Source organism: Camelina sativa, chromosome 13, assembly GCF_000633955.1.
Source record: "Camelina sativa cultivar DH55 chromosome 13, Cs, whole genome shotgun sequence".
Lineage (NCBI taxonomy): Eukaryota > Viridiplantae > Streptophyta > Magnoliopsida > Brassicales > Brassicaceae > Camelina > Camelina sativa.
In genome coordinates, this window is record NC_025697.1 from 6,653,624 (window position 1) to 6,672,750 (window position 19,127).

At 34.9% G+C, this 19,127-nt stretch overlaps 3 protein-coding genes, 1 long non-coding RNA gene and 1 pseudogene across 5 annotated transcripts in view; 2 read left to right on the forward strand and 3 right to left on the reverse strand.

Moving 5' to 3' along the window:
* The window catches only part of LOC104735572 (nipped-B-like protein B), an 11,005-nt gene extending 9,824 nt beyond the window's left edge, over positions 1-1,181 (reverse strand). Inside the window, exons 1-3 of one of the 2 annotated variants that reach the window (XM_019234886.1) lie at positions 1,076-1,179; positions 670-951; positions 125-234 (exon numbers count right to left, since the gene is read on the reverse strand). In XM_019234886.1, the coding sequence (XP_019090431.1) occupies positions 125-234; positions 670-938 (379 nt within the window). In that variant the 5' untranslated portion in view covers positions 939-951; positions 1,076-1,179. Of the gene's footprint in view, positions 1-124; positions 235-669 lie in introns of both variants that reach the window. The other variant, XM_019234887.1, reaches the window with a different exon arrangement.
* Positions 2,148-5,699, reverse strand: LOC109124465 (ribosome biogenesis protein WDR12 homolog). Its single transcript, XM_010455391.2, has 14 exons — positions 5,430-5,699; positions 5,050-5,150; positions 4,751-4,857; positions 4,358-4,393; positions 4,157-4,242; positions 3,949-4,007; positions 3,761-3,871; positions 3,534-3,659; positions 3,239-3,382; positions 3,004-3,112; positions 2,778-2,914; positions 2,659-2,694; positions 2,477-2,572; positions 2,148-2,329 (listed from the first exon to the last, which is right to left on the reverse strand). The coding sequence occupies exons 1-13, from the start codon at positions 5,584-5,586 to the stop codon at positions 2,480-2,482; spliced, it is 1,302 nt and encodes a 433-aa protein (XP_010453693.1). The 5' UTR covers positions 5,587-5,699; the 3' UTR covers positions 2,148-2,329; positions 2,477-2,479.
* LOC104735579 lies at positions 7,841-9,314 on the forward strand (annotated as a pseudogene).
* On the reverse strand, positions 9,590-12,976 carry LNG1 (protein LONGIFOLIA 1-like). Its single transcript, NM_001302982.1, is given in 5 exon segments — positions 9,590-10,371; positions 10,516-10,654; positions 10,743-12,398; positions 12,487-12,542; positions 12,820-12,976. Coding segments are annotated over 5 exon segments (2,790 nt in total).
* On the forward strand, positions 12,107-13,527 carry LOC104735576. The gene is made up of 4 exons (XR_759466.2): positions 12,107-12,198; positions 12,287-12,409; positions 12,763-12,883; positions 13,120-13,527. It is a non-coding gene; the product is annotated as an uncharacterized LOC104735576 (long non-coding RNA).

Genomic DNA, 19,127 nt, shown 5'->3' on the forward strand with positions numbered 1-19,127 from the left:
TCTTAAATGCGTACCAAATATTTGAAAAAACATAAAGGATTCTTCAATATTTCCCCCGAAATCTGTAATTACTCCATAGGACAGTTCAGCCAAAAAAGGAAAAAAATGAGAAGGTTTCATTTACCGGGGATAACATACTCAAATGCTCCAGGATTGCATCGTAGAACTTGATCGTATAACTGAGAATGCTCCACAGAATTACAATTAAGAGCCACAGCTTCGTTTCGAAGATCCCTGTAAGATAAATTCAGAGAAAAATAAGTTAGTCTCGACATGAATTTTCCCGTGGAACAGAAAATGCGCTCCAGCATCACTTAATTGAAGGTTAGCTTTGAAAATAATCGCTTTAACCAGTACAGAACAATATGTTACTGATAACCTCACCGGCAAAATTAACAAAACCTGAAGACGTAAACATTTTATAATCTTCTTTATATTACAAAATCAGCCAAGAAAACAACAGATTATCGTAAATTAGCTGATCCGTTAGCTTCACATATGAAACACGAGATAATCAACTTAACAATACTAACAACGAGTTAGATTCATGTATAAGATTCTCAAACAAAATTTCACCAATCCAATTGAAAAAAAAAGAAGCACAAACTAGTTTCTGATTCCCAGAAGCGAAATTATAGTTGCCAAATATGAAAACGATAGATCGCTTACAGATAAGAAACGTCAGTCTCGTGAAGCATGTTTGCGATTCTACTGGATTGCGCTAGAATCTCACTGCGATCCAACGACCTGTAACCACTACGTTGGGCAACCTCATCGAAGAGCTTGAACTCCCCAGGCTCAGCGGCACCGCAGAATAAAGGTAACGACGGTAGCGGCAAGTTAGGAGCAGCCTCGGACTGAACAGTATTAGCCAAACCAATCCCGAACTGAGTCGAAGTCGAAGTCGAACCCCAGCCGGAACTGCTTTGATTGCTCATCTTCGGGATCGAACTGTAGTCACGAATTCAAAAAATTAGGGTTTCTAGGTATTCAGATTCCGGAAAAATTCGAAGAATCAAAGAGGAATTTGAGGGGGATTGAAGCAAGTGTGAAGAGTCATGGAGAGAATTGAGACCTAGATTTGGGAATTAGGGAAGAATTTAGAGGAAATTAGTAAGAGATGCAATTGGCGGGGAAAGTAAGTAATTGAGAAATCTTCCCCTGGAATTTTCCTCAATTTTTTTTTTTTTTAGACATTAAAATGATTATTAAGGTTTTAACCTATTGTGAATTATATTTTTACCCTCGACTCTCACTTGATATAAAGCAAAGCAGTTAACAATCGTGGAGTGAGGCAGGGGTAGTTTCGGGTAATAAAAATTTATTTTCGTAGTCAGTGTGGTTTTGATATTTTTAAACGATAAGTTAACTAATTAATGATAATAGTTTCAACAAAATATTCATTTTCCTTTTGTTGGAATAAAACACGATGTTTAATTTATACATTTTTTTTTTCTGCTAATAAGGAAGTAGTGGGCTAGGCCTAGTAATCTCCCAGGATCCAGGACCAGTTTTTGATATTCATTTTTTTTTTTTTTTTTNTTTTTTTTTTTGCCAAATATTTGCATTTTCATTTGGTGCTAAAACTATATCCTTTGGAAGATATATGAAATATGATTGCAAGTAAAATATATATCATACATGTAATATTTCTAATACGAAACAACAACAAAAAAAAAGTTTATAAGATTATATCAGTTAGTAGTATATAAGTTTTCATTTAAAAACTCGAATTAGCAATGGTGACCACGTTGGAAAATATGAGTCTATGATGAAGTTCTGTCTTGGAAAACTCCAAAGAGAAATGTTGGAAATGCAATATTGGAATCTCATGGGGAAAAGAACGAACAAACTTTGTGGTCTTAAAAAGATTTTATTTAGTGAGCATTTCGGTTTCCATTACAGACCAAAATACTCGTGTTGGTCGTAATACGTTTTGATTACAGTTCGATATGAAGAAATGAGATATGATTGTTTGTATCTAATTGCAAGGATTTGGTTCATACATTAGTCGGATCCTAATTATGGTCTTCGTTGCAATCACACTTATATAAGTCCATTCGTGGTATTCAGTATTTTAATGTAAAGTAGATGATCATCTTCGAGATTTACTTTTTCCCCACAGGAAGCATAACAAAAAAATAGCATGTCAGACAACAACACAAACAAATACAACTTTTTTAATAACCGATAGAATTGCTTCCGAGTAAAAGTATAATTTAAGATTCAACATTTCAAAATTTGAAGAGTATACAAAACATTAAAGACAATAAGCTTCCTCCAGTAGAACTTACAACAGTCTCATTCCAAGATCGGGATCAATATGTTTCTGAATATCACATTTCATGTAAGAAAAGAATTAGTCGAAAGATTTTGGATTTCAGATCTCTTAAAAAATTGATTGACTAGTGTCTCTTTGCTCCACATGTTATGTCGGAATATACATAAATGGTCAAAAAGATTTAGGATTCCATACCTTTTAAGAAATTGCGATTCCGGAAGAAATCCGCAAGTTAGAGTCTGCTCCTCCACTGATTACGTTCTCTCCTTTCCACCAGTCCGCAGATAAAACCTTTCAATCCAAGTATTTTGCCACCATTAGATACGAAGAAAAACTATAAGAGTAGACAATCGAAGATAAGATTGTGTTTACTTTACCTTGTCATTGTGTGTCTCGATAATTGATAATGGCCACTGCAAAAGGAAGAAAAAAAATTGTGTCAGAGTGGGAAAACTTTGGGTTATAACGGAAAGGAGTGTTTCTGCTTTATAATTACAGCGGTTCTGAGATCCCAGAGCATGATTTTGCCATCATACGAAGCGGAGAGCAAGTGATACCAAGAGCTTCTGTGCCATTTACAGGCGGAAATCCATGACGAGTGTGAAGAGAATTGAAAAACGGGAGCGGATGTTCCTACAGAGTTAATGAAAAGAGTTTATCAACTCTGTTTTACAAACCCGGTATGGTAATTGATTTGGCGTGTGTTCGTACGGATCACTCACCTGGCTTACGAGGATCCCATACTCTAAGGATTGGATCTGAGCCCCCAGCAGCTATAAGTGCAGAACCTTCCCCGCCAACATCAATCGTGTTGAGAGCTTTTCCACAGAACTACAATTTGACAGAAACAAACCGGTTCTAAGCTTTGGTGGAAACAACTTAAAAGCACTAATTTTACAACAACGACGTGTCTGCTGTATTAAAATATATGATGAAAAGGAAAGTGAGAAGGCATACCAAGTTCAAAGAATCTTTCCCTGTCTCAACGTCCCATCTCCTTACGGAATGGTCCCATGAAGCGGAATAAATTACATCATGCTCTGGCCAAACAACTGATGAGACACACTGTGTGTGTCCAACAAGTGTAGTCACCGCCTCTCCCTATAAGAAATTCAATATCATAATTAATATCAGACACTAGAACTGAGAAACACACAACTATTGGAGTACATCTATCTCTTTCTCTTGATTTGAAGAGCAGATTGAACGTTTCAAAAGATTTTGCATATCATCCAGACTTTATTGCGGGTACCTCTGATTGAGATTCGTCAGCCTGATTATTCCCTTTTCTTTTCTTCAATGGTACTGACTCCCCTTCTGAGGTAGACTGATTTGTGTTCCATAGATTGATAGTGCAATCCCATGAACTTGAGCAAACCTAAATTACATTATACAACAAAAATATGGTCAGCTCGAAGAAATATAGCAAATTAGACTCGCTTGCAAAACACAAGTAAAGTGCAAGGAATAACAGCAAACCATGTCCCCGGATTTCTGAGCTGAAACACTTTGCACGGACGCCTTGTGCCCACGTAATATTTTGTAAGCCGTAACTCTTGTAGAAGAGTCAACAGATTCATCTGCATCAAACTTCATACAGGAAGAGATGATTTAAGTCGGATGAATATAACCTTTTGGTTTTAAGTATGCTATATTATCTAATTTACCTTAAACAATCTCAATGTCCGATCTTTAGACGCAGTGGCTACAGTAACAGTTTCCGCATCTGGATGCACGAATTAACACAAAAAGACGAAAGTTAGAAAAGGTAAGACAGTGATTCATGGGGAAAGAAAACAAAATATCCTTTTTGTTAATATCATTTACTAGTACAGAACATGCATATAGTACAGAGTTCTCAAGCTGTATTCATACCTTTGGAATTAACTACAGCAACAGAGGAGATAGCCCCAGAGTGGCCTTCTAATATGTGTGAACACGATCCAGCAGAACTCCATACCCTTATCAAGAAGAAAAACAAAATGATTTAAGATTCTTTTAAATGTTGAAAGCAATACAAAAAGACAGAAGATAATCGGATGCATACAAGATAGAATAAATGAGTCAAATGATTACCTTCCTAAACCGTCATAGCAGCCAGTCAAAATGAACCTGCAAATGACAAAAGTGAGATCAAGACAACCACTAACACAAAGTTTAGCAACAAGAACCAATGACTATTACTCTTTAACAGCTATTTGGATCACCTGAATTGTTTGGTTTTAAGCTAAATCCACAGAAGGAACAAATTAAGTATAATTCTAACAGCAATGATATGGCAGTCAGTATCAGTTCTATGATTTTCCATATAGCATCAACCAACAGGTAGTTGTGCAAAGAAAAGAAAAATAAAATAAGACATTTGTAAATCAATTTACTGGTGGAACAGAAAAAGAATTTATAAAAGACGGCAACTTACAGGGCCATTCTACATCATAAAGTAAAGCAGTAGAAGAAAAAAATCTTTACCTGGGAGAAGAACCATTAACCGCACTGACCCAGTCATCATGCAACGAGGGTTCTTCCTCCTTCCTTGGTGTCACAGCCCTTATGTATTCGATTTCAAGAGTTCGTTCCTGCAAGAACCAACGAACTTAATTAAGTATATGTTTCCAAGATAAAGAGCTACAGATTAATTCCATAGCTGTAGACGCCCCCATTCAAATTAAAGTCAATTTGCTACGCCTCAAGAAATGAAATGTACAATAAAGTTACACAGAAATCACAGTGTGAAACAGTGGAAGGAAGACTAGGATTCAAAACATTACCGCTGATATTCCTTTGGCCAGAAGAAACTCTTCGAGTGACATCCGAATAAGCTCCCCATCAATCAGGAAATCAAACGGCTCCGTTTTCCACTCAGGATTATCTGTTCATCCAAAGATAATCTCATCATACACCTCAATACATAATCATTACAAGGATTTCAGATAGGACTATTACATAATCAAGGTAAAAACTAAAAGATGTTTTCATGTACGCTCTCTAATCCATAAGAACAAACAAGTTCCTAAATAGACCTATACCACTCTCCAGTAAACACTTAGGGGTTTTGACATCTTTAAAACACACACTAGCAATTGAAAACTAAAACTTCTACAAAAAAATTAACGAGGTACAGTGGAGATATGGAGAGAAGAGAGTCTACCCGATTGGATAATAGAATTGACAATGGAAGAAAGGCCGAGACGAGTGACATTGGAAGGGATGGCGACGGAGTTGACCGGAACTTTGAACGGTGAGTCAAGCTTCGTCACGAACTTAACGTGAAGTCTTCTAGATACATCTTCTCCGTCGACATCCATTTTTTCTTTTTGCCTCTTTGACTTCTCCGAATGGAACTCTTGTTACAGAGCAAGAAGGAGAAGACGCGGTTGATAAATTAGGGTTCTGCTGGCTCGAGTGGGGAAGAATCACCTAGACACAGGGTTTAAGAAAATTATTAAAATTACGGAATTGACCTCCTTCCGGTTTAGTTCAGACCGGGTACTCGGACCAGGGGGAAAATGCGGTTCGACAACTGTGATATAGGATCCATTTTGGGCCCAACGTCTCAGGCCTCTGCTTATATAACATAGATGATGGCGTTAATATTAGCCCAAGTTTCAGGCCGTTCGAGTCTAGATAAAATGTTTACTACCAGAAAAAGCCCATGGAGCCCCCTATCATAATACAGTTTTTTGTCAATTATAAAAACACTTCATTTTTTCTTTCTTTTTGCTGTAAAGTTTAAACTTTCCATTAAACTTAAGATCTTGACTAGATATGGAATTTTCATTAACTAACTTTGAATTTAAACAAAAAATTTATCTGGTCGACAAATTAAAAATAGTAAAACCAAGTTTATAAGCAATTATTAAAATTCAGTTTGACCTTGTGGTTGGATTAAACTAAAAACCTACATAATCAAATACATAGGCGTGTTCTTTTTGGAGTCTTGTTAAATTAAAAACCGATTTTTTAAAATTTAGATAGAAGATTTATGTTTATCCGACATTCCAATGACACTTATTTTCAGTTTAAAAGATTATCATTGTCTTTATACAACATCTTCATAATCATCATAAAAGTCGCACAAACATAAAATAAAATAAATAAATAAAAGAAATTAAAAGAGAAGTATAAGCTATTTTTTTGTCTTCAATAGTTTTTGCTATGATTTTGTGTTGAAGAGAGCTAGCAACACAAAATGAAAACCAAAAAATCATTAATTTAGACCCGGTTAAATTTGGATAGAAGACCTAAACATTTAACAACAATCACTACTTCATAAAAGATTTTGGCTTCTTAAGAGGTTGCTGGTTTTTGTAGTGTTTGGCAATTCGTAAAACAGAATCTGAAATAAAAAATAAAATAAAAAGTTTAAGAAAATGTAACTGTTATTTTTGTTACGAAACGCTGTCGTTGCGATTTTATACTGAACATAACTAACTGAATTTGCCATGGTAACAAAAATAACACTTATTACATGATACTTTCATTACATGAAATAAGATTTTAATTTAGGAATTTCTTAACTGGAATTTAAAATTAATTCATAGCAAAAGTTGTTTATAATGAAAAATTAAAGGAGAGCAGCAAAAAAAAAAAAAAAAAAAAATGAAAAGAANACTTTAGGTATAAAATTTTAATTATTATTTTTTGATTAGAATTTAAAGTTAAAAAATATAGTAACGACTATTTTTTTGTCACGAAACGCTGTCGTTGCGACTTTATAACGAACATAACTAACTGAATTTGCCATTAGTGGTAACAAAAATACAAAAGTAACACTTATTACATGGTACTTTCATTACAGTCTATAAAATTTTGATTGATTTTTTAATTAAGAAATTTCTTGATTGGAATTTAAAATTAAAATATAGGAAAACTTGTTTGTAATGAAAAATTAAGGAGAGAAAAAAAAAAAACACATGAAAAGAAGGACAGGTGTCAAATGGATAGAGCATTGTCACGGAGATCGCTATCTGCTCGGTCGTGAAATTATCATTCCCAATTTTACTCTAATCATCTGCTTCCGCTTATATAAGTTAGACGAAAAACTCAATTCTTTTCAATATCTCTCTCTCTGGATCGAGGGGTTTAAGCTGGGTTTTTTTTTTTCTTTTCTTTTTTTCTTTCATCGCTGCCTTAGAATTTGGCGCCTTCTTGCTGCGATTTGGGCTTCTTGGTACCTCCGTAAACCATAAAGTTCTCCCAATTTTACTCCTTTCATTAGGGTTTCTCATTGAGTTTCTTCGCCGGAGTTTGTCTGGTCCTTCTTCCTAGTTGATTCTGCTGCTCCGGGTGGTTTTTAACTATGGGGAAGTCTTCTTTTCCGGTAAGCATTTCGTTTCTATTTAACGGATTCGTTTTTAATCGGTGAACCCGACTCGCTGAGTTTCTAGGGTTTTCGCTTGGGGGTAACGATTGGTTCTTAATTGGACGAAAGAATTTATATTTATCGAAGTTCAATTCTCGTTTCTTGAATTGGGCATCTGGGTTCTTATCTCCTTAGTTCAATTTCTGTTCACATTGTCGAATTTGATGTTTATTTCTCCCTCTTGTTGCTTCTTTAAGGTACCGAGATGAGAACTCCGTTGGGATTGAGCTAAACCAATTTTGGTCTTAAAGGAATGCGCTTTTCGTTGGGTTGATTCAAGAAATGGTTCTACATGTTACGTTGTATAAAGTTGTAATAAAGGTTGAATATGATCAATGGAGGAGGAGGGGAGGGTGGAAGTCAGCGGAGAGAAGTACACGGGAACAGACGTGTTTTCCGTGGCAGTGATTTTGAGTATGCTCTCGCAAGAATGGCTGTGGCGCAGATATGTGAGAGCGTTGAGATGAACAATTATCAGGAGTCACAGGCACGCGAAGGTGTGAGATTCAGTTCTTTTCAAGAGACTGCTCTTGAAACATTTACCGATGTAGTGATCAAGTACATCCAGAACGTTGGGAAGACTGCGCAGTTCTATGCTAATATGGCTGGTAGAGTAGAAGGTAATGCTCTGGACATTGTTCAAGCACTAGAGGATCTGGGATCTGGACTTGGTTTCGACGGTGCTCATGATGTTGAGCATTGTCTCGCTGATTCTGGTGTAGTCAAGGATATTATTCGTTATACCGGAGAAGCTGAGGAGTTGCCTTTTGTTTATTCTCTTCCCCGTTTCCCTTTTAACAGAGGAAAAAGACCAGCTCCTAGCTTTTTGGAGATCGGAGCAGAGCCACCAGATGAGCATATTCCAGTTTGGCTTCCGGCATTTCCTGAAACCAAGATGTCTAACGGGTCAGAGGAGACTAATGTTGACAAAATAGAAGGGGATGTGGAAAGTAGAGAAAATGGACTATCTTTGTTGAGTATGCAGCAGTCTGTCGATATCGACAGGTTAAAGGTTCAGAAATCCATGGATCAAAAGGATGTTCAGAAACCTACAGAAGAACCCGAAGGTAACCCATTTCTTGCTGCACCACTTTGGGCTGGAGAGAAGAACGTGGCACGTGTGTTTTGCCCGTCAGAGCTTAGAAAGGAAGAAATTAGCACTGACCACGTTCCTGAGAAACGTATGAGCAAAACCCATCACATTCCAGCACTTGAGGCATATGCTCAATCTGACAAGACCAGATTAGCTGAAACGGAAGATGGAGATAAAAGAGATGGTGCAAGAACCCAACAAGCTTTGCTTCGTTTCAAGATTGAGACTCGAAAAGTCCCTGTGTGTTGGACGATAAACCAGTGCTTAGAGGAAAAGGGTTGGTTTCAAGAGGATGGAGAAAAGACGGAGAAGAAGGTAGAACTCGAAGAAAAGCGAGAAAGTATTGACACAGATGTAAAATAGGTATTTTGTCATTTAGAGTGTAGACGGAATATCTTTGGATGAGTTTAGTGATAGTTTGCAATTGAATACAGGACCTTTAGGGAAAAGAGATTTTTTTTACTGACTCGAACTGCAGAGGAAGAGAAGGGTGTTCGGTCTTTAACATCATTTGCTGGTGAAACATTCTTTTTTTCTAAATGAAACATCCTCAGTTCTAGTTAAACTTGATTCCTTAAGGTGTGGCAGGGTTGGTAATTCAAACTTAATTCGGAATTGTTGGAAGAGAGGTGGTGTTTGTTCTTTATATATTAATTGAGGTTTGCTGAAACATTCTTCTTAAAGGATATGACATTATTGAGCTTTATCTTGTGTTGAGTCTTTACATAAACAATTTAAGATGAGAACCTAAGAAAGGGTTCAGAGAACCAAGAAACCATATGCTCTCAACTCTGTAAAATGGATGATTTAGATTCCTTGATTTACAATTCTAAGTGAAGATTAATTAGGAATATTAGCAATGGAAAAGCTGCCTTGGTTGCCCACTGAGCATTCCTGGAAAAGCTGCAACTTCACTTGTCACAACTTCACTAATCAAGTCCTTGAAGATTAGCCTCTCAATGTCTAGCACTAACCCCGGTGTCTCTCCTTCAATCTCCTTCCAGTTCATGCCATGGCTTTGTAGGTCCTCCCAAATGAGGTCTTCATCGTCCTCATCCAAGATACACTTGGAGTTTTGTTGTAATCGATCAATCTCTGAACACAGAGTTTGCAGAAGTTCTTTCCCTCTTGAATTCTTTTCGGTTATCCTTAGCGGGCTGATCGATGATATTATAGATGGTTGCTTCGTACACCCGTCTGCAGCGAATCTGCGAGCCAAGATCTCGTTGATGGTGTCAAATACAAGCTTCCTCTTGCTTCTCTCTATCAGGTTAGCTGTTTGTTGTTGTCCGAATCCTCGGCCTTTGTGCTTGTTGTCATGTAGACTCACATTGCTTGTCTTGTTCTGTTCCAGTACAAAGAAAAGGTTCGGGTTGATCGGTAGGTGTGCTTGGTGCAGCTGAATGCTTATCATGCTGTAGTCGATATCTCTTAGGAGCCCTGCTGCTGACAGTATCTCTGCTGCGTACTTGTGGTCACCATTTTTGAATTCACCATCTTCTTCCATTAAACCCTCAATAAGTTCGGCATCAGACTGCTTTAGACTCGCGTTACTCTCAGGCCACACAATTGATCTACATAAGTTGCTGTGCTTGTTCATCCACTGGGACTCTTCAGAACTTAGATTGTCGTCTTCTGTTGCAAGAAAGACAGTAAAGGTGAGAATATTAGACACAAAACTTGCAATCTATTTTGGATAAATGATCATAATTATTTTGTAGGCTCAGGAGAAAAATTGAATACTAGTTTGAAGTTTTTTGAACCTTCCCAGTGACTCACCTTTAAAGATGGATATCTTCCTCACAGGAGATGGTGAATCATCTTCGTCGAAGGCTACATCAAGAACTGAAACTGGACTGGGCTGCTCCACTGTAACTTTCAGAGGTTTTGGCAATGACCTCATTCCCAACTCTGGACTCTGCATTGGTAAAATAGATGAGATTATGTGAGACATGCACTAGTGAATAACTTGAAAAGTGAATTTGCAACAGGGGACAAGTTTATACCCTTTGTTTCGGGGTGTGCTGCTCTGTGATGTCGCTGTTCCTCTCAAAGTTATACCTGCTTGTAACCTCAGTATCAAGGTTAGAAGCCAAGCTTACGTTGCTGTCAGATCTTTGACTTCTCAAGTCACTACTTTCGTCACTTAAACGGTCTTCAGATTGCTGCAAGCCACGAGATTTTAGCCCTTGTTTTCTTCTCGGTGAGGCTGACTCTGTCTGTTGCCTACTGATTTGTTGTTGTCTTTGGTTCTTGTTCGGTTCTGGTTTTGGAGATGTCGGTCGAGACTGCTTCTCGAACCCGAGCTTCTTCGGTGGTGTTCTTGGGCTGACACTAGGCTTCTGAATCTTCCCTGACTTGGCCATGTCACTTTTCGACTGTAAAGGTCTGGTACTAGCGCTTTTCATTGTGGAATCTGTCTGGCCCTTGTAAAATCCCGGCCTCGGGGTCACACCCATGGCACTCTGCTTCCTCGGAATGACGTTCTGGGTTTGCCTCAGGTTTCCAACCTTGATGTTTGCTAAAGCAACATTACGCGGGGCGAAAGATGCAGAACCAGAAATGCCTGTCTCTTTGAAGACTGGAGCCGCAGCTACTTTCATAACCACGATAGACGAAGCTTTGAAGTTCTTTGATGACGGGCTTGTTGCAGATGGAACTGGCTGATCAGTTCCCTGCATAAAATTGGTTTTGTTGTCATCATCTTTGCTTATTAAGTGCTGCGTCTTCTCCATCGCTTCGAGTATTTGCTGAAGAGCTCTGAGGTCTTTCTCTGACTTTTTGAACTCAAGCTGCGAAAGCCGCTTCTGTATCTCACCATAAACTGTCAGCGTAGTAGCGTCTGCTGCTTTGACTTGGTTCTTGGCACCATCCACTTGCGTCCATGGAGCTACTTTCATAGGAAACTTAGCAGGCATCATCGTTTTGATTGAATCATAACTTCTTGATCTTTGTAGATCTATGTCCACTCGGGAAGTTGGCCTCGGGGAGTCACAGAAGCGATTTTCTCTATCCTGGACGGCCACAACAGGCTCGTCTGGAATGACTTCAAGACCCATCAGTTTAGCAACGACGCTTGATGTTGTTCTTCTGTGACCCGTTACAACCTCTTGCGGCTCTGGTGAACAACTAGATTTTGCGCTCCTAAAGGAATTCGATCTGCTGTCTAATGACAACCTTGGGGTCTCTTTTAACTTGGGGACTGTCTTTCTCGTTTCCCTCTCATCGTAAGAGAACCGAGGACTGTCTTTCAGCTTCACTACTCTCCTCCCCTCGCTCCATCCGTTAGAATTCCGAGATGGTGATGATTCTTTGAGAAGAGACACATTAGCTCTAGCTGATTTTGGCTGCTGAGACAAGGCTTCTTCATCTCTGGATCTTGTCTCCTTATGAATGGAGCTTCTCACAAGCTCCCGCAAATCACTCGGCATCACTAAACCACCCCACCTTGGCGAACCATAGGTCGGTTCTCTTGCTGAATTCTCACCATTGTTCGTTTGAATCAAACAGGGCTGTTCAAACTGAGAAGCCGTGGTGCTAATATCTGCAGATGAGAAGCTAGAGGAGCATGGTGAAGAAGAAAACGACAACCTCGAGGATGATTCAGAGGAGACTCCCTTATGTTTCTCCTTTGCTGCAGCTTTCTTCTTCTTACTCTTCTCCTGCAATTCCAGTAAATTTCACTTTTTTTAATATACATTTTCTTCCATTGAAATTATTAATTTCTTTCTATTGGTTACCGATTCTTACCGTTTCCTTGTTATCCGTTGAAATGTTGATATCACCGACATTGTCACTTGTTTTGCCTGTAAAAGAATTCCCCACCAAAATTAACTTTTTTTAACCAATAGATAGTTCTGTTAGGTATACACCTATAGAGAAATTCTAAAGACAAGACATGTTCTATAGTTGTGGTCCTGAACTGAACCTTGGATTTAGGATCTTAGTCAGGAACTAGAATACAAAAAGCAATGTATTCTGTTAAAGAACTTTTTCCTTTGAAACGTTTAATTTTTCTCCTTGCAGGTTTTAATGGAGAAGACATTTGCAAGCAAAGACTAATAAGAGAGAAGAGAATGTTACCTGAAGGCAGAGACTTGAGCTCATCTCCGGTGACGGCAACACGTCTCGGTGGATAATGTTGCCGGTAAAACACCTGAAAGATCCCATTCATACATCCAATCTGTTTATTCAGATTTGGATTCTCATCTGACAAGTTATACAAAAGCTTAGCTGACATTTTTCTTCTTGTTCTTCTTGTCTTCTCTACTCTTGTTTCAGAAAGTGTTTTGACTCTAACGAACTTTAAAACTCTAAGAATCTCTCATTACCAATTCTTGAAAAATCTCCAGTTTCTGACTTTTCCTCTGTTTTGTGCCTCAGAGGAAGTAAATTTAGAAGAAGAAGAAGAAGAAGAAGAAGAGACAGGAGGACAAAGTAGAACCCAACATTAAGACAAAGGTAAAGCTACATGTGAAGTTATGACCAGACAAGGAATTAGGTTTCTCTGTATCTGTTCTCTTGGAGGGTTCCTTGAAGAAGAAAGAAGAGAAGAAGAAAAGAAAAAAAAAAGTTTTTTTGTGGTTTGTGGTCTTTGAGAGAAGTGAAGTCTGTAAAAAGGCAAAGAGCTCTGGCTACAATTATATGGAGAAGCTCCTTTCCAAAGCATATATAAAAAAACATCGGTTATGTAATAATGTAATGTACGTAGGTACACACATACACATGCGTGTACATATGTATTCGTGTGTATCCGTATAGATTTATACATGTAAGAGAATGTAAATGATTTTTTTAATATATTTCTGTTTTTAAAAGATAAAATTTATGACAAAGTTCTGAAAAAATCTGCTTGGGAATAATGAGAAATCTAGTTTTTATGCATCTCTGATGAAAGTGATGCACATGAAAGCACAGACCAAAAATTTAATTCGTTTTTTTATTATTAATTTATCCAATAAGGAAAAAATGATATTGGATAGATCACTTCATTTTGTAGTTTATTTCATTTTTCAATCCTAGAATCTATATACATATGTTTATCTAACTAGTGGGTGGATGTATGTTTGCTTCTTTTTATGGTCACCACCAAGGGTGAGGTGAATGCATCTACTTTTTATTAATATCTTACAAACAAATTAGATGGTACAATTTACTAACAAATGTTAATAAATTAGTGAACAGAGAAAGGAGATAATAAATGAAAAAAAAAAAGAAAAAAAAGAGGCTTTCCTTACACATCCATGTGGACAAAATAATGTGGGTGGGTCTCTTAAGTCTTTGGTGCCCCTTCACATATGCATGTGGAGTTTGTCAGAGACAGACAGCAGAATATTTATTTTTCTAACAAATAAATATATAAAGAGAAAAATAAATCCTAATAAGAGAAAAAAAAAAAAAAAACTGAAAAAATAAAGAGAAGAAAACTGGATTTCCTAATGGCCAAAACCAAAATTATAATTAAATTGTTTAGGGAGAAAGTGGATTGGTGCACTGGAAGAAAAGCTTGCATGGTCTGAGATTGGTGGGTCTTGCAAAAGAATAATTTCTTTTGGCTTTCACAAAAGAATAATCTAATTCTTGAAAATGAATTTCTTATTTTGAAAAGTGTTTTGTATATTTTCCAGATGACTTTTAGTAGTTCTAAGCATTTCGAATTACAACTAATTATGTTAAGTCTTGTTTATATTTGTGAGTTTTGATTTTGGGGTTTTTGGTCATAAAATTTTACCTAAATTATTGCATTTAATCAATTCTTTTGTCTATGATAAAGTTGTTCATTGCTTTGAAATATATATATATATATATATATATATATAATAAATTTGTTTCATTATAATAGAAAGTGAGGAATTTAAGCTTGTATTATCAGGTAGAATAATGTCGTTTTTGGTTTTGTTTTGTATGGATTTTGATAATTTGATTTGAGAGTTTATGGCATGCGGTGTACTAGTTAGAAAAGCTTTTTGGGCAGATCACGTGGTTTTGTTCAGCTATGTGCTGTGAACAAGGTGGGGTTTGTTCAACTTACTTATTTATCATATACTAAAATGATTTGCTATGTACTTTATTTAATAGTTTTTTTTTTCTTTAATTAGCTTGTGGCCTTGGAAGTAACCAAGGAATATGCTGCACATGGTCAATTAGTGAACGTTGCGAATCAAGAATCATCATCATCATCTAGCTACACTCTCGTTTACCAAGCGTGTTTATAAGATTCTTATTTCCATAATATACATATGTATTGATATAATGATGTAAGTAATCAAAGATTAGTTGGTAGTATTTGATACCAAACAAACAAAACAAGATTACCAATTTTCTATTAAAAAAAAAAAAAAAACAAATCCTTTATGAGCTGGTGTCTTTGATTTTTCGTTAAAAGAACTAAGTATGCATACGTAAATTAGAAAAGATATGTTTCATTCCCAAAGATCTTGACTGGTTTAGAAACTTTAGAATGTGCGAGGAAAAACAAGAGCCAAGAGGGTACGTAAGAAGTTGAACATGGACCTTGTTTGTTTTGGTAATGTGCTTTTCTAAGTTGACTTTTTTGCATTGACTCTTGATCCCCGAATCGGTACATGTGTCAGTATTTACACGTCAAACACGCCATGCATCATCTATGACATCATGCAGATTAAACCGATCCACTGAGAATCATTTATGTTACAAAAGTTCATATACCCGTATGTATATGTTGATGTATTACTAATTATGATTAGATTGGGTTTTACTTTTTATCAAAACCAAAAGAACTAAGTGTTTAAATTCATTAATTACAAAAAAAGTGTTTAAGACAGGATAACCCATCCGTAAACCTACGATTTGGAATCAGAAAGAAAAGTAGTGGGAAACAATTGGCATGTGAAATAAATTAAAGGGACAAAATCACATGAAGCAAAATTCAGTTTTGATTGAAATAATACGAATGTTATTATTAATTTAGTTTATTTACTTCAAATAAACCCAAGCCTCAGAGTGTGGTTTTTTCACTATAAGTTTCATTATCTATTTTAATTAAGTGGCACATCATTAGTTCCACTTATTTATCATCCACCCTTTCCACATTTGTTTAGTTTCGCATTTAATTTCAAGTGTAGTCTTTGACGAGCAACACGACATGCACATATCCTAACTATACACAATAATATGTATCTTGTTTAAGCGTTTAGATCAATTGATAAATTTTGAAGATTTGTGAGTGTAACTTAGTTCTTTGGGACAAATCAAAGATTAAATCTCGTAATAACACATACATATTTCATATTTGTGGTGTACTAGACAGAGTCATAGCTAGAGAGAGTATCAATTTACTAAAAAGAGTGGATATGAAATTAAGCTATACTACTAAGGAAAAGGACATTTAATTTCTTCATATGTGTATGCGAATAGGCAGACAAAGTAATAAATTCTCTCATAGAAATGCGATTCGTGAGACCGCTTTTAAAAAAGATTTATCCCTAACTTTTAAGGCATTACTTAGTGATTAGTTAAAAGCAATCTTTCAATAACGTACATATTGTTTCGCCACACAGATCAATTAGGTCAACTCATAGAATAGACATTAGACATCGTCGAGAAGATTTTTATGTTCCCAAAAAAACGAAAGGCTAGTATTGGCAAGTAGCAGAGAAAAAAAAACAATATACTAGTACTAGATTAATTAAGAACATTAGACACAATCTCATTAGTCACTATAGAACTTGCCAAAGTATATTACAATATAAAATGTCGTCTTAATTTTTAGATAATATCCAATCGATGAGTTACCAAAACGTTACATAAACCAGAAAAAAATTAGAAGAATTAGAAGGTGGAGTATCATCGTCTTTCGCGGATGGTGACACTACAAATGCATAGGCAAAAAATGATCGTCAATTTGGATATGTGATCTAGCTCGATAAATGTGTGTACGTGATAAAGATATATCGAACTATTAAGATTCACTTTTTGATTATATCTTCTTGCTAACTTCTTAAAAAGGAAGGTGTTAAATTATCATGAGCATTGGTTAGAAGTCGAACCAAGCCATTCCTATTAGGTGCATTATTAAATGTTATTGTGTATGGATTAAAAAGGAAAATAACAAAAGTCAAGAAACAAATTACCATATTAAGGCATGCAAGTTTTGGTAATTAGATTAAACTAGAATTTCACCCGCGGTACACCGCGGGACTAAATTATAAATAACTGTATTTTAAATAATAATTTTTAATTTATTTAGTTTTTAAATTCTCAATTAATTAAGTTTTCTCTAATTAATTTAGAATGTTGTTTAGAATTTTTTTTCTTCTTCTTAATAAAGTTTATAACCTAATTACGTTAAATTTGTTATTAGAAAGAATATAAAATTCTAGATTTGTTTTGTTCTCTAGAATTAAACAGATGTATATGCCTATATAGTATGTTAGTGTATATTTTTATGTGTATTTAATTTTTTTTTTGAATACTAAGAATGTGTTACAGTATGTGTAATATTTTGTAGTTCATATACTAAATAACTTATAAGTTAATTTTCAATACTATGATTACAAATCTATAGTATATATGAGATAAACTAATAATTTTAGTGTTGGTTCTATAGTCCAAGTCCGTCATGCTAGGTGAGTCAGGTAACATGTTCAAAGATTATTAATCCGCAAAAACTCATAATACGAAACCCGTGAAAGTAAAAATTAGTTTTAAATACGTAATAAAAGTAAAAATAAATCTGTGAGCAAGCAATATCTTTTATATTTTATTATTATTTTTTGAATAAGATATCAAATTGAATGGTAAATATGTTTGTTACCTTTTAAAATCTAATTAGTTTTTTTTGAATGATTGTTTAAATTCAGAATTTATGTAAAACAATTATACCGAAATTAATGGTATTTGGTCCTATAACAGTTAACTGAATTTATGTAAAACACTTAGTTTCTACAAACAATCTGAATTGTATAGAAAGTTTATTACCTATAAAGAATTCTCTTCTCAAAATCACATTTTTTCTTTAATTAATATAATTTTTTTTTGTTAAGTAGGACCATCTGGCTAAAGACTACCAATCAGGCATAAAAACAACTTGGTTATCGTGAGGCTATCATAATTAAAGACAAAAAATTTGAGTTCAGTATTATAGGAAGATATGGTACTAAAACAAAATTATAGGAAACAATATAGATTTTATAGAGTTTTATTTTAAATAATTAGATTCTCTTAAATAATTATATTCATAATCATGTTATCATTTTACTTTAATTTCGAGATTTTAGCTATCACATTAACTATATTTTGTTATAAATTGTCTAATTTGGAAACTAAGAAATTATATTCATAAGTTTGACAAAAAAAATTATATTCATAAAAAAATTTAAGTGTAATTACCAATTTTTTTTATTAGATATGTTTCTTATTGTAAAAAAAAAATAATAAGAAATCTTGTTTTCAAATTTAATTAGAATGAGAAATCTTGTTTCCAAAAATAAAAACTTAATATTAATTAATTTAATGTAAAACAAAATAATAATTAATGTCAATGACTAGGTCTGGGCATTCGGTTAACCATTCGGTTTCGGTTCGGTTGTATTCGGTTTCAGTTATTTTGGATATAGTAATATAATAACCATTTGGATATTTTTAAAATTTCGGTTCGGTTCGGTTCGGTTTCTTTCGGTTCGGTTTCGGTTTGGTTATTTAAATAAATAACCATAACTAACATAAATTATATTAACATTAACCAAATAAACCAAATATAACCAAAACTAACCGAATATAACCAAAATTAACCAAATATACAATAACAAAAATACAAAAAAGGGAAAAATATGGATTCAATTTTACAAAATAGTATTTAACTTTGTAAATTCAAAATAATAACATTTACATATATTGATTATTTAAAATATTTAATTGTTTTGAATCTAGAAATAATTTATATTTTAAGTTTATTTTATAGTTTTGCATAATATTAAGTATATAATATTTGATATCTTCTAGGTTTTCGGATATTTCGGTTAACCATTTAATTGTCGGTTCGGTTCGGTTCGGTTTCGGTTAGTTTGGATATAGATTTTTACTAACCATTCGGGTATTTGAAGAATTTCGGTTCGGTTCGGTTTGGTTTTTTTCGGTTCGGTTTCGGTCGGTTATTTGGTTATCGGTTATTTTGCCCAGCCTTATCAATGACAATCTTGTAAATATGTAGCAAATTCAGGATTTATTTGCTAAATATACTTGCAAAATATATATATAGATTCTAAAATCTTTAAATGTATTAAATAATACCAGTTCTCATCATATGCACATGGCAATTTGGTGCTTCCTTCACACATACTTAAAAACTGGCTATAATATAAAAGAAGTTGGTTAAAATACGAGCCAGCACTTAAGTTTTCGTTGGGTGGGAG

Coding starts and splice junctions, on each gene's coding strand:
- LOC109124465 (XM_010455391.2), bottom strand. CDS start 5,586: ATGGATGTCGACGGAGAAGATGTATCTAGAAGACTTCACGTTAAGTTC. Junction 2,695..2,777: donor TCTGGGATCTCAGAACCGCT/GTAATTATAAAG, acceptor TTCCTTTTGCAG/TGGCCATTATCAATTATCGA. Junction 2,573..2,658: donor TCGAGACACACAATGACAAG/GTAAAGTAAACA, acceptor TTGGATTGAAAG/GTTTTATCTGCGGACTGGTG.